The sequence below is a fragment of the Dendrobates tinctorius genome, unplaced genomic scaffold (assembly GCF_039654945.1).
Source record: "Dendrobates tinctorius isolate UK_male_01 unplaced genomic scaffold, ASM3965494v1 ptg000063l, whole genome shotgun sequence".
Taxonomy (NCBI): Eukaryota; Metazoa; Chordata; class Amphibia; order Anura; family Dendrobatidae; genus Dendrobates; species Dendrobates tinctorius.
This window is the reverse complement of record NW_027361731.1, coordinates 27,412,788-27,426,218: the sequence shown is the minus strand read 5'-3', so window position 1 is coordinate 27,426,218 and position 13,431 is coordinate 27,412,788. Positions and strand designations below refer to the sequence as shown.

The following is a 13,431-nucleotide window of genomic DNA, read 5'->3' as shown; positions in this document are numbered from 1 at the left end:
CTGGTCTTCCCCCGTCGCTATGCACCGCTCCTCTAGTCTTCCCACGTCATTACATGTCTCTCCTCTGGTCTTCCCCCGTCGCTATGCGCCGCTCCTCTGGTCTTCCCCTGTCATTACATGTCTCTCCTCTGGTCTTCCCCCGTCATTACATGCCGCTCCTCTGGTCTTCCCCCGTCACTATGCACCGCTCCTCTAGTCTTCCCCCGTCATTACATGTCTCTCCTCTGGTCTTCCCCCGTCGCTATGCGCCGCTCCTCTGGTCTTCCCCTGTCATTACATGTCTCTCCTCTGGTCTTCCCCCGTCATTACATGCCGCTCCTCTGGTCTTCCCCCGTCGCTATGCGTCGCTCCTCTAGTCTTCCCCCGTCATTACATGTCTCTCCTCTGGTCTTCCCCTGTCATTACATGTCTCTCCTCTGGTCTTCCCCTGTCATTACATGTCTCTCCTCTGGTCTTCCCCCGTCATTACATGCCGCTCCTCTGGTCTTCCCCCGTCGCTATGCGTCGCTCCTCTAGTCTTCCCCCGTCATTACATGCCGCTCCTCTGGTCTTCCCCCGTCTTTACATGTCTCTCCTCTGGTCTTCCCCCGTCGCTATGCGCCTCTCCGCTGGTCTTCCCCTGTCATTACATGTCTCTCCTCTGGTCTTCCCCCGTCATTACATGTCTCTCCTCTGGTTTTCCCCCGTCATTACATGCCGCTCCTCTGGTCTTCCCCTGTCATTACATGTCTCTCCTCTGGTCTTCCCCCGTCATTACATGCCGCTCCTCTGGTCTTCCCCTGTCATTACATGTCTCTCCTCTGGTCTTCCCCCGTCATTACATGCCGCTCCTCTGGTCTTCCCCCGTTGCTATGCGCCGCTCCTCTGGTCTTCCCCCGTCGCTATGCGCCGCTCCTCTGGTCTTCCCCCGTCGCTATGCGCCGCTCCTCTGGTCTTCCCCCGTAATTACATGTCTCTCCTCTGGTCTTCCCCCATCATTACATGTCTCTCCTCTGGTTTTCCCCCGTCATTATATGCCGCTCCTCTGGTCTTCCCCTGTCATTACATGTCTCTCCTCTGGTCTTCCCCCGTCATTACATGCTGCTCCTCTGGTCTTCCCCCGTCGCTATGCGCCGCTCCTCTGATCTTCCCCCCGTCATTACACGCCGCTCCTCTGGTCTACCCCTGTCATTACATGTCTCTTATCTGGTCTTCCCCCGTCATTACATTTCTCTCCTCTGGTCTTCCCCCGTCGCTATGCGTCGCTCCTCTGGTCTTCCCCCGTCATTACACGCCGCTCCTCTGGTCTTCCCCTCTCTTTACATGTCTCTCCTCTGGTCTTCCCCCGTCGCTATGCGTCGCTCCTCTGGTCTTCCCCCGTCATTACACGCCGCTCCTCTGGTCTTCCCCTCTCTTTACATGTCTCTCCTCTGGTCTTCCCCCGTCGCTATGCGCCGCTCCTCTGGTCTTCCCCCGTCATTACATGCCGCTCCTCTGGTCTTCCCCTGTCATTACATGTCTCTCCTCTGGTCTTCACCCGTCATTACATGTCTCTCCTCTGGTTTTCCCCCGTCATTACATGCCGCTCCTCTGGTCTTCCCCTGTCATTACATGCCGATCCTCTGGTCTTCCCCCGTCGCTATGCACCGCTCCTCTAGTCTTCCCACGTCATTACATGTCTCTCCTCTGGTCTTCCCCCGTCGCTATGCGCCGCTCCTCTGGTCTTCCCCCGTCGCTATGCGCCGCTCCTCTGGTCTTCCCCCGTCGCTATGCACCGCTCCTCTAGTCTTCCCACGTCATTACATGTCTCTCCTCTGGTCTTCCCCCGTCGCTATGCGCCGCTCCTCTGGTCTTCCCCTGTCATTACATGTCTCTCCTCTGGTCTTCCCCCGTCATTACATGCCGCTCCTCTGGTCTTCCCCCGTCACTATGCACCGCTCCTCTAGTCTTCCCCCGTCATTACATGTCTCTCCTCTGGTCTTCCCCCGTCGCTATGCGCCGCTCCTCTGGTCTTCCCCGTCATTACATGTCTCTCCTCTGGTCTTCCCCCGTCATTACATGCCGCTCCTCTGGTCTTCCCCCGTCGCTATGCGTCGCTCCTCTAGTCTTCCCCCGTCATTACATGTCTCTCCTCTGGTCTTCCCCTGTCATTACATGTCTCTCCTCTGGTCTTCCCCTGTCATTACATGTCTCTCCTCTGGTCTTCCCCCGTCATTACATGCCGCTCCTCTGGTCTTCCCCCGTCGCTATGCGTCGCTCCTCTAGTCTTCCCCCGTCATTACATGCCGCTCCTCTGGTCTTCCCCTGTCGCTATGCGCCGCTCCTCTGGTCTTTCCCCGTCGGTATGCGCCTCTCCTCTGGTCTTTCCCCGTCAGTATGCGCCGCTCCTCTGGTCTTTCCCCGTCAGTATGCGCCGCTCCTCTGGTCTTTCCCCGTCATTACATGTCTCTCCTCTGGTCTTCCCCCGTCGCTATGCGCCGCTCCTCTGGTCTTCCCCCGTCATTACACGCCGCTCCTCTGGTCTTCCCCCGTCATTACACGCCGCTCCTCTGGTCTTCCCCCGTCATTACACGTCTCTCCTCTGGTCTTCCGCCGTCATTACATGTCTCTCCTCTGGTCTTCCCCCGTCGCTATGCGCCGCTCCTCTGGTCTTCCCCTGTCATTACATGTCTCTCCTCTGGTTGGTCTTCCCCCGTCTTTACATGTCTCTCCTCTGGTCTTCCCCCGTCGCTATGCGCCTCTCCGCTGGTCTTCCCCTGTCATTACATGTCTCTCCTCTGGTCTTCCCCCGTCATTACATGTCTCTCCTCTGGTTTTCCCCCGTCATTACATGCCGCTCCTCTGGTCTTCCCCTGTCATTACATGTCTCTCCTCTGGTCTTCCCCCGTCATTACGTGCCGCTCCTCTGGTCTTCCCCTGTCATTACATGTCTCTCCTCTGGTCTTCCCCCGTCATTACATGCCGCTCCTCTGGTCTTCCCCCGTTGCTATGCGCCGCTCCTCTGGTCTTCCCCCGTCGCTATGCGCCGCTCCTCTGGTCTTCCCCCGTCGCTATGCGCCGCTCCTCTGGTCTTCCCCCGTAATTACATGTCTCTCCTCTGGTCTTCCCCCATCATTACATGTCTCTCCTCTGGTTTTCCCCCGTCATTATATGCCGCTCCTCTGGTCTTCCCCTGTCATTACATGTCTCTCCTCTGGTCTTCCCCCGTCATTACATGCTGCTCCTCTGGTCTTCCCCCGTCGCTATGCGCCGCTCCTCTGATCTTCCCCCCGTCATTACACGCCGCTCCTCTGGTCTACCCCTGTCATTACATGTCTCTTATCTGGTCTTCCCCCGTCATTACATTTCTCTCCTCTGGTCTTCCCCCGTCGCTATGCGTCGCTCCTCTGGTCTTCCCCCGTCATTACACGCCGCTCCTCTGGTCTTCCCCTCTCTTTACATGTCTCTCCTCTGGTCTTCCCCCGTCGCTATGCGTCGCTCCTCTGGTCTTCCCCCGTCATTACACGCCGCTCCTCTGGTCTTCCCCTCTCTTTACATGTCTCTCCTCTGGTCTTCCCCCGTCGCTATGCGCCGCTCCTCTGGTCTTCCCCCGTCATTACATGCCGCTCCTCTGGTCTTCCCCTGTCATTACATGTCTCTCCTCTGGTCTTCACCCGTCATTACATGTCTCTCCTCTGGTTTTCCCCCGTCATTACATGCCGCTCCTCTGGTCTTCCCCTGTCATTACATGCCGATCCTCTGGTCTTCCCCCGTCGCTATGCACCGCTCCTCTAGTCTTCCCACGTCATTACATGTCTCTCCTCTGGTCTTCCCCCGTCGCTATGCGCCGCTCCTCTGGTCTTCCCCTGTCATTACATGTCTCTCCTCTGGTCTTCCCCCGTCATTACATGCCGCTCCTCTGGTCTTCCCCCGTCACTATGCACCGCTCCTCTAGTCTTCCCCCGTCATTACATGTCTCTCCTCTGGTCTTCCCCTGTCATTACATGTCTCTCCTCTGGTCTTCCCCTGTCATTACATGTCTCTCCTCTGGTCTTCCCCCGTCATTACATGCCGCTCCTCTGGTCTTCCCCCGTCGCAATGCGTCGCTCCTCTAGTCTTCCCCCGTCATTACATGTCTCTCCTCTGGTCTTCCCCTGTCATTACATGTCTCTCCTCTGGTCTTCCCCTGTCATTACATGTCTCTCCTCTGGTCTTACCCTGTCATTACATGTCTCTCCTCTGGTCTTCCCCCGTCATTACATGCCGCTCCTCTGGTCTTCCCCCGTCTCTATGCACCGCTCCTCTAGTCTTCCGTCATTACATGTCTCTCCTCTAGTCTTCCCCCGTCATTACATGCCGCTCCTCTGGTCTTCCCCCGTCGCTATGCACCGCTCCTCTGGTCTTCCCCCGTCATTACATGTCTCTCCTCTGGTCTTCCCCCGTCGCTATGTGCTGCTCCTCTGGTCTTCCCCTGTCATTACATGTCTCTCCTCTGGTCTTCCCCTGTCATTACATGTCTCTCCTCTGGTCTTCCCCCGTCATTACACGCCGCTCCTCTGGTCTTCCCCCGTCATTACACGCCGCTCCTCTGGTCTTCCCCCGTCATTACGTCTCTCCTCTGGTCTTCCCCAGTCATTACACGCCGCTCCTCTGGTCTTCCCCAGTCATTACATGTCTCTCCTCTGGTCTTCCCCCGTCGCTATGCGCTGCTCCTCTGGTCTTCCCCCGTCATTACATCTCTCCTCTGGTCTTCCCCCGTCATTACATCTCTCCTCTGGTCTTCCCCCGTCATTACACGCCGCTCCTCTGGTCTTCCCCCGTCATTACATGTCTCTCCTCTGGTCTTACCCCGTCGCTATGCGCCGCTCCTCTGGTCTTCCCCCGTCATTACGTCTCTCCTCTGGTCTTCCCCAGTCATTACACGCCACTCCTCTGGTCTTCCCCCGTCATTACACGCCGCTCCTCTTGTCTTCCCCGTCATTACACGCCGCTCCTCTAGTCTTTCCTCGTCAATATGCGCCACTCCTCTGGTCTTCCCGCGTTGTTACCTGCCTCTCCTCTTGTCTTTCCTCATTGTTGTGTTGGGCCCCCTAGTTTCTGGGCTCCTGCCACCATTTTTAATACCCCGGTGAAGGGGGCGCATGCCTGGTTCCTGTCTCCAGAGCGGCACAATGTGTATACAGCACATACGCCATACTTAAAGGGCCATGACCCATTTGGGCTTTGAGTGCTGTCCAGCCTGGATCCTTACACGGCAGATTGGGGATCAGCTCCTGTCTGAGTGATTGGGGTCATTGATAATTCCCGTTCCCCGCACAGCACCTCCTGCAGATGTTACACGTGGGGCGAGGGGGAGACATGTGGTGGCTCATCAGATCCCACTGATTAGTGGCAGCCGCTCACTTCACTTCATTCTCCGCAGCCCCATGAGGCATTTAGTGCCATCTGTCCGGCCGACGGCCGCGGTCTGCACTCAGCCGGGAGATTATCTGGATTGTTGCTGCCAGGACTGGATTTCAGCCATCATCGTGCTGACCCGGCCAGCATCTGTGTGGAGGGGGAGCGGGGTCCTGCTGCTGTGCCCCCATTATTCTGCTGTCTGTGTGGTTCTTGTCCTGGCGCTTCTGCCGCATGACTCCCCACGTGCTGAATGTGAGCTACAGTGTAAAGCAAGGAGGAGGTCATTACCAGTACATGTCCTTACCCCATATAATCCAGTGCACATCAGTATAAACAATGAGGCAGGGTCAGCAGCATCTCTTTAGTATTAGAGGGCGGGGTCAGCAGAGTCCCCTCTTTATCATTAGAGGGCGGAGTCAGCAGAGTCCTCATTATCATTAGAGGGCGAAGTCATCAGAGTCCCCTCATTATCATTAGAGGGCGAAGTCATCAGAGTCCCCTCATTATCATTAGAGGGCGGGGTCATCAGAGTCCCCTCATTATCATTAGAGGGCGAAGTCATCAGAGCCCCCTCATTATCATTAGAGGACGGGGTCATCAGAGCCCCCTCATTATCATTAGAGGGCGGGGTCATCAGAGTCCCCTCATCACTAGAGGGTGGGGTCATCAGGGTCCCTTCATTATCACTAGAGGGCGGGGTCATCAGGGTCCCCTCATCACTAGAGGGCGGGGTCATCAGGGTCCCCTCATCACTAGAGGGCGGGATCAGCAGGGTCCCCTCATTATCACTAGAGGGCGGGGTCAGCATAATCCCCTCATTATCATTAGAGGGCGGGGTGAGCAGAGTCCCCTCATTATAATTAGAGGGCGGGGTCAGCTTGATCCCCTCATTATCACTAGAGGGCGGGGTCATCAGTCCCCTCATCACTAGAGGGCGGGGTCTGCAGAGTCCCCTCATTATCATTAGAGGGCAGGGTCTGCAGAGTCCCCTCATTATCATTAGAGGGCGGGGTCTGCAGAGTCCCCTCATTATCATTAGAGGGCGGGGTCAGCAGAGTCCCCTCATTATCATTAGAGGGCGGGGTCAGCAGAGTCCCCTCATTATCATTAGAGGGCGGGGTCAGCAGAGTCCCCTCATTATCATTAGAGGGCGGGGTCAGCAGAGTCCCCTCATTATCATTAGAGGGCGGGGTCAGCAGAGTCCCCTCATTATCATTAGAGGGCGGGGTCAGCAGAGTCCCCTCATTATCATTAGAGGGCGGGGTCAGCAGAGTCCCCTCATTATCATTAGAGGGCGGGGTCAGCAGAGTCCCCTCATTATCATTAGAGGGCGGGGTCAGCAGAGTCCCCTCATTATCATTAGAGGGCGGGGTCAGCAGAGTCCCCTCATTATCATTAGAGGGCGGGGTCAGCAGAGTCCCCTCATTATCATTAGAGGGCGGGGTCAGCAGAGTCCCCTCATTATCATTAGAGGGCGGGGTCAGCAGAGTCCCCTCATTATCATTAGAGGGCGGGGTCAGCAGAGTCCCCTCATTATCATTAGAGGGCGGGGTCAGCAGAGTCCCCTCATTATCATTAGAGGGCGGGGTCAGCAGAGTCCCCATTATCATTAGAGGGCGGGGTCAGCAGAGTCCTCATTATCATTAGAGGGCGGGGTCAGCAGAGTCCCCTCATTATCATTAGAGGGTGGGGTCAGCAGAGTCCTCATTATCATTAGAGGGCGGGGTCAGCAGAGTCCCCTCATTATCATTAGAGGGCGGGGTCAGCAGGGTCCCCTCATGATCATTAGAGGGCGGGGTCAGCAGAGTCCCCTCATTAGCATTAGAGGTCGGGGTCAGCAAGGTCCCCTCATTATCATTAGAGGGCGGGGCCAGCAGAGTCCCCTCATTATCATTAGAGGGTGAGGTCAGCCGCCTTCCCATTCCTGGATGCAGATCTCCAGTTACGTTGCTTCCGCCATTGTTAGAGCATTCGAGCAGTCTCTTTGGCACACGGTCGCTGGCGCTCTTCTTCACCGCAATTTCTATTCGATCGCTGCTGTGTCACGTTTATTAATTGTCAAGATGCAACGAGGAGACGATGAATCACAGAATGAAGAAAGCAGCGCACCGCTGCCATCTGTCCAACAGTGTGTGCTCATCATGTGGGGGAAGCACCGAGACGCTTCCTCATGGACACCACTGGAGTCCTGTGCACCACCATGATCAACTCAGAGCGCAGCTCCGGAGAGTAATAGAGGGCAGGCAATGTGTGTATGCAGTGACTGCACCAGCAGAATAGTGAGTGCAGCTCTGGAGTATAATACAGGATATAACTCATGATCAGTAATGTAATGTATGTACACAGTGACTGCACCAGCAGAATAGTGAGTGCAGCTCTGGGGTATAATACAGGATGTAACTCAGGATCAGTAATGTACTGTATGTACACAGTGACTGCACCAGCAGAATAGTGAGAGCAGCTCTGGAGTATAATACAGGATGTAACTCAGGATATGTAATGTAATGTATGTACACAGTGACTGCACCAGCAGAATAGTGAGAGCAGCTCTGGAGTATAATACAGGATGTAACTCAGGATCAGTAATGTAATGTATGTACTCAGTGACTGCACCAGCAGAATAGTGAGTGCAGCTCTGGAGTATAATACAGGATGTAACCCAGGATCAGTAATGTAATGTATGTACACAGTGACTGCACCAGCAGAATAGTGAGTGCAGCTCTGGAGTATAATACAGGATATAACTCAGGATCAGTAATGTAATGTATGTATGTATGTACACAGTGACTGCACCAGCAGAATAGTGAGTGCCGCTCTGGAGTATAATACAGGATGTAACTCAGGATCAGTAATGTAATGTATGTACTCAGTGACTGCACCAGCAGAATAGTGAGTGCAGCTCTGGAGTATAATACAGGATGTAACCCAGGATCAGTAATGTAATGTATGTACACAGTGACTGCACCAGCAGAATAGTGAGTGCAGCTCTGGAGTATAATACAGGATATAACTCAGGATCAGTAATGTAATGTATGTATGTATGTACACAGTGACTGCACCAGCAGAATAGTGAGTGCCGCTCTGGAGTATAATACAGGATGTAACTCAGGATCAGTAATGTAATGTATGTACACAGTGACTCCACCAGCAGAATAGTGAGTGCAGCTCTGGGGTATAATACAGGATGTAACTCAGGACCAGTAATGTACACAGTGACTGCTCCAGCAGAATAGTGAGTGCAGCTCTGGAGTATAATACAGAATGTAACTCAGGATCAGTAATGTAATGTATGTACACAGTGACTGCACCAGCAGAATAGTGAGTGCAGCTCTGGAGTATAATACAGGATGTAACTCAGGATCAGTAATGTAATGTATGTACACAGTGACTGCACCAGCAGAATAGTGAGTGCAGCTCTGGGGTATAATGCAGGAGGTAACTCAGGATCAGTAGTACTCTCATCATTGTCATCATCCTCACATGTTGCTCTTTCTCTTGCAGTTTGCTGTTTCGTGGTCCACAAGCGCTGCCATGAATTTGTCACCTTCTCCTGCCCCGGTGCAGATAAGGGTCCGGACACAGATGTAAGTGCTGCTGTTGCTCTGCTTCTTTGTGTTACCTACACTATTTTTGCATACTTTGTCTCTTGCTTGCTGTGCTGCTTTCCTCCGTCATCAGGGCTGTACTGGCCCTTTAAGTGGCTGTGGCCATAGGCTGATCTCCCCGCCGTGTTGCGGTGGACGCTGGGGACACGCTGCTGTCAGTGAGATCTATTTCGGCTGGTTGTGCATTCCTGCGGGGCGCAGAGCTGCACTTCTCTAGAGCTTCATCCTGTATGAATAATGCAGGGGTATATTTATATATCTGGGTGAAGTTTTCTTTGGGGGGCCACTCTCAGCCTCCGCCATTATTATAGCGGTCCATTATTTGACCAGCGTGGAGAGGTCTGCGCTATGGTGATTGTGAGCGGCCCCCAATAACTTTGCACTTCTTAAAGGGCCCTAGTCATTGCTTTCATGGAGGCGGGGTTGGCCTGGGCGATGGGGTCCCTTTATTGTTTGACGCTGCGGGGTATGGAATGATATTTTCTGCTCGCGTAATTACAGCTCGGTCTGAGCGGGAGCATAATAGTTATTAGGACTCATAAAGAGCGTAATAATCCGGAGTTTATAGCTTTGGAAGGAGGAGAATCTGTCTGCGGGGACACATCCGCCTAACACTACTCCACAACACCTCTTCTGCTGACAGTGTCAAGCTGCAGCGGAGGAGACCTGCTCCTGTGCCCCTACAATGTATCAGTGCCATGCTCCAGGGTTGGAGACCTGCTCCTGAGCCCCTACAATGTATCAGTGCCATGCTCCAGGGTTGGAGACCTGCTCCTGAGCCTCTACAATGTATCAGTGCCATGCCCCAGGGGAGGAGACCTGCTCCTGAGCCTCTATAATGTATCAGTGCCATGCTGCAGCGGAGGAGACCTGCTCCTGTGCCCCTACAATGTATTAGTGCCATGCTTCAGGGGAGGAGACCTGCTCCTGTACCCCTACAATGTATCAGTGCCATGCCCCAGGGGAGGAGACCTGCTCCTGAGCCTCTATAATGTATCAGTGCCATGCTGCAGCGGAGGAAACCTGCTCCTGTACCCCTACAATGTGTCAATGCCATGCCCCAGGGGAGGACACCTGCTCTTGAGCCTCTACAATGTATCAGTGCCATGCTCCAGCGGAGGAGACCTGCTCCTGAGCCTCTACAATGTATCAGTGCCATGCTCCAGGGTTGGAGACCTGCTCCTGAGCCTCTACAATGTATCAGTGCCATGCTCCAGCGGAGGAGACCTGCTCCTGAGCCTCTACAATGTATCAGTGCCATGCTCCAGCAGAGGAGACCTGCTCCTGAGCCTCTACAATGTATCAGTGCCATGCTTCAGGGGACGAGACCTGCTCCTGAGCCTCTACAATGTATCAGTGCCATGCTCCAGCGGAGGAGACCTGCTCCTGAGCCTCTACAATGTATCAGTGCCATGCTCCTGAGCCCCTACAATGTATCAGTGCCATGCTCCAGTGGAGGAGACCTGCTCCTGAGCCTCTACAATGTATCAGTGCCATGCCCCAGGGGAGGAGACCTGCTCCTGAGCCTCTACAATGTATCAGTGCCATGCTCCAGCGGAGGAGACCTGCTCCTGAGCCCCTACAATGTATCAGTGCCATGCTCCATTGGAGGAGACCTGCTCCTGATCCCCTACAATGTATCAGTGCCATGCTCCATCGGAGGAGACCTGCTCCTGTGCCCCTACAATGTATCAGTGCCATGCTGCAGCGGAGGAGACCTGCTCCTGTACCCCTACAATGTATCAGTGCCATGCACCAGGGGAGGAGACCTGCTCCTGAGCCTCTATAATGTATCAGTGCCATGCTCCAGGGGAGGAGACCTGCTCCTGAGCCTCTACAATGTATCAGTGCCATGCTCCAGCGGAGGAGACCTGCTCCTGAGCCCCTACAATGTATCAGTGCCATGCTCCATCGGAGGAGACCTGCTCCTGAGCCTCTACAATGTATCAGTGCCATGCTCCAGCGGAGGAGACCTGCTCCTGTGCCCCTACAATGTATCAGTGCCATGCTGCAGCGGAGGAGACCTGCTCCTGATCCCCTACAATGTATCAGTGCCATGCTCCATCGGAGGAGACCTGCTCCTGTGCCCCTACAATGTATCAGTGCCATGCTGCAGCGGAGGAGACCTGCTCCTGTACCCCTACAATGTATCAGTGCCATGCACCAGGGGAGGAGACCTGCTCCTGAGCCTCTATAATGTATCAGTGCCATGCTCCAGGGGAGGAGACCTGCTCCTGAGCCTCTACAATGTATCAGTGCCATGCTCCAGCGGAGGAGACCTGCTCCTGAGCCCCTACAATGTATCAGTGCCATGCTCCATCGGAGGAGACCTGCTCCTGAGCCTCTACAATGTATCAGTGCCATGCTCCAGCGGAGGAGACCTGCTCCTGAGCCTCTACAATGTATCAGTGCCATGCTCCAGCGGAGGAGACCTGCTCCTGGGCCTCTACAATGTATCATTGCCATGCTCCAGCGGAGGAGAACTGCTCCTGTGCACCTACAATGTATCAGTGCCATGCTCCAGCAGAGGAGACCTGCTCCTGAGCCTCTACAATATATCAGTGCCATGCGCCAGAGGATTAGATCTGCTCCTGAGCCTCTACAATGTATCAGTGCCATGCTCCAGCGGGGGAGACCTGCTCCTGACCCCCTACAATGTATCAGTGCCATGCTCCAGCAGAGGAGACCTGCTCCTGAGCCCCTACAAAGTATCAGTGCCATGCTCCAGTGGAGGAGACCTGCTCCTGAGCCTCTACAATGTACAGTGCCATGCTCCAGTGGAGGAGACCTGCTCCTGAGCCTCTACAATGTATCAGTGCCATGCTCCAGCAGAGGAGACCTGCTCCTGAGCCCCTACAATGTATCAGTGCCGTGCTCCAGCGGAGGAGAACTGCTCCTGAGCCTCTACAATGTATCAGTGCCATGCTCCAGTGGAGGAGACCTGCTCCTTATCCCCTACAATGTATTAATGACATGCGCCAGAGGAGGAGACCTGCTCCTGAGCCTCTACAATGTATCAGTGCCATGCTCCAGAGGAGGAGACCTGCTCCTTATCCCCTACAATGTATCAGTGACATGCTCCAGAGGAGGAGAGACCTGCTCCTGAGCCTCTACAATGTATCAGTGCCATGCTCCAGAGGAGCAGACCTGCTCCTTATCCACTACAATGTATCAGTGCCATGCTCCAGCAGAGGAGACCTGCTCCTGAGCCTCTACAATGTATCATTGCCATGCTGCAGCGGAGGAGACCTGCTCCTGAGCCCCTACAATATATCAGTGCCATGCTGCAGCGGAGGAGACCTGCTCCTGAGCCTCTATAATGTATCAGTGCCATGCTGCAGCGGAGGAGACCTGCTCCTGTTCCCCTACAATGTATCAGTGCCATGCTTCAGGGGAGGAGACCTGCTCCTGTGCCCCTACAATGTATCAGTGCCATGCTGCAGCGGAGGAGACCTGCTACTGTGCCCCTACAATGTGTCAGTGCCATGCTGCAGCGGAGGAGACCTGCTCCTGTACCCCTACAATGTATCAGTGCCATGCTCCAGGGGAGGAGACCTGCTCCTGAGCCTCTAATGTATCAGTGCCATGCTCCAGGGGAGGAGACCTGCTCCTGAGCCTCTACAATGTATCAGTGCCATGCTCCAGCGGAGGAGACCTGCTCCTGAGCCTCTACAATGTATCAGTGCCATGCTCCAGCGGAGGAGACCTGCTCCTGAGCCTCTACAATGTATCAGTGCCATGCTCCAGCGGGGGAGACCTGCTTCTGAGCCTGTACAGTGTATCAGTGCTATGCTCCAGCGGAGGAGACCTGCTTCTGACCCTGTACAATGTATAAGTGCCATGCTCCAGCGGGGGAGACCTGCTCCTGATCCCCTACAATGTATCAGAGCCATGCTCCAGCCGAGGAGACCTGCTCCTGAGCCCCTACAATGTATCAGAGCCATGCTCCAGCGGAGGAGACCTGCTCCTGCGCCCCTACAATGTATCAGTGCCATGCTCCAGCGGAGGAGACCTGCTCCTGAGCCTCTACACTGTGTCAGTGCCATGCTCCAGCGGAGGAGACCTGCTCCTGAGCCCCTACAATATATCAGTGCCATGCTGCAGTGGAGGAGACCTGCTCCTGAGCCTCTATAATGTATCAGTGCCATGCTGCAGCGGAGGAGACCTGCTCCTGTGCCCCTACAATGTATCAGTGCCATGCTTCAGGGGAGGAGACCTGCTCCTGTGCCCCTACAATGTATCAGTGCCATGCTGCAGCGGAGGAGACCTGCTCCTGTGCCCCTACAATGTGTCAGTGCCATGCTGCAGCGGAGGAGACCTGCTCCTGTGCCCCTACAATGTGTCAGTGCCATGCTGCAGCGGAGGAGACCTGCTCCTGTACCCCTACAATGTATCAGTGCCATGCTCCAGGGGAGGAGACCTGCTCCTGAGCCTCTATAATGTATCAGTGCCATGCTCCAGGGGAGGA

General features: G+C 54.8%; 1 protein-coding gene across 4 annotated transcripts in view; it reads left to right on the top strand.

Moving 5' to 3' along the window:
- The window catches only part of LOC141094037 (protein kinase C alpha type), a 230,604-nt gene that overhangs the window by 74,152 nt on the left and 143,021 nt on the right, over positions 1–13,431 (top strand). For all 4 annotated transcript variants that reach the window (XM_073579742.1, XM_073579743.1, XM_073579744.1 and 1 more), the window contains one exon: positions 8,860–8,942. In XM_073579742.1, coding sequence (XP_073435843.1) covers positions 8,860–8,942 — 83 coding nt within the window. Of the gene's footprint in view, positions 1–8,859; positions 8,943–13,431 lie in introns of those variants that run through there.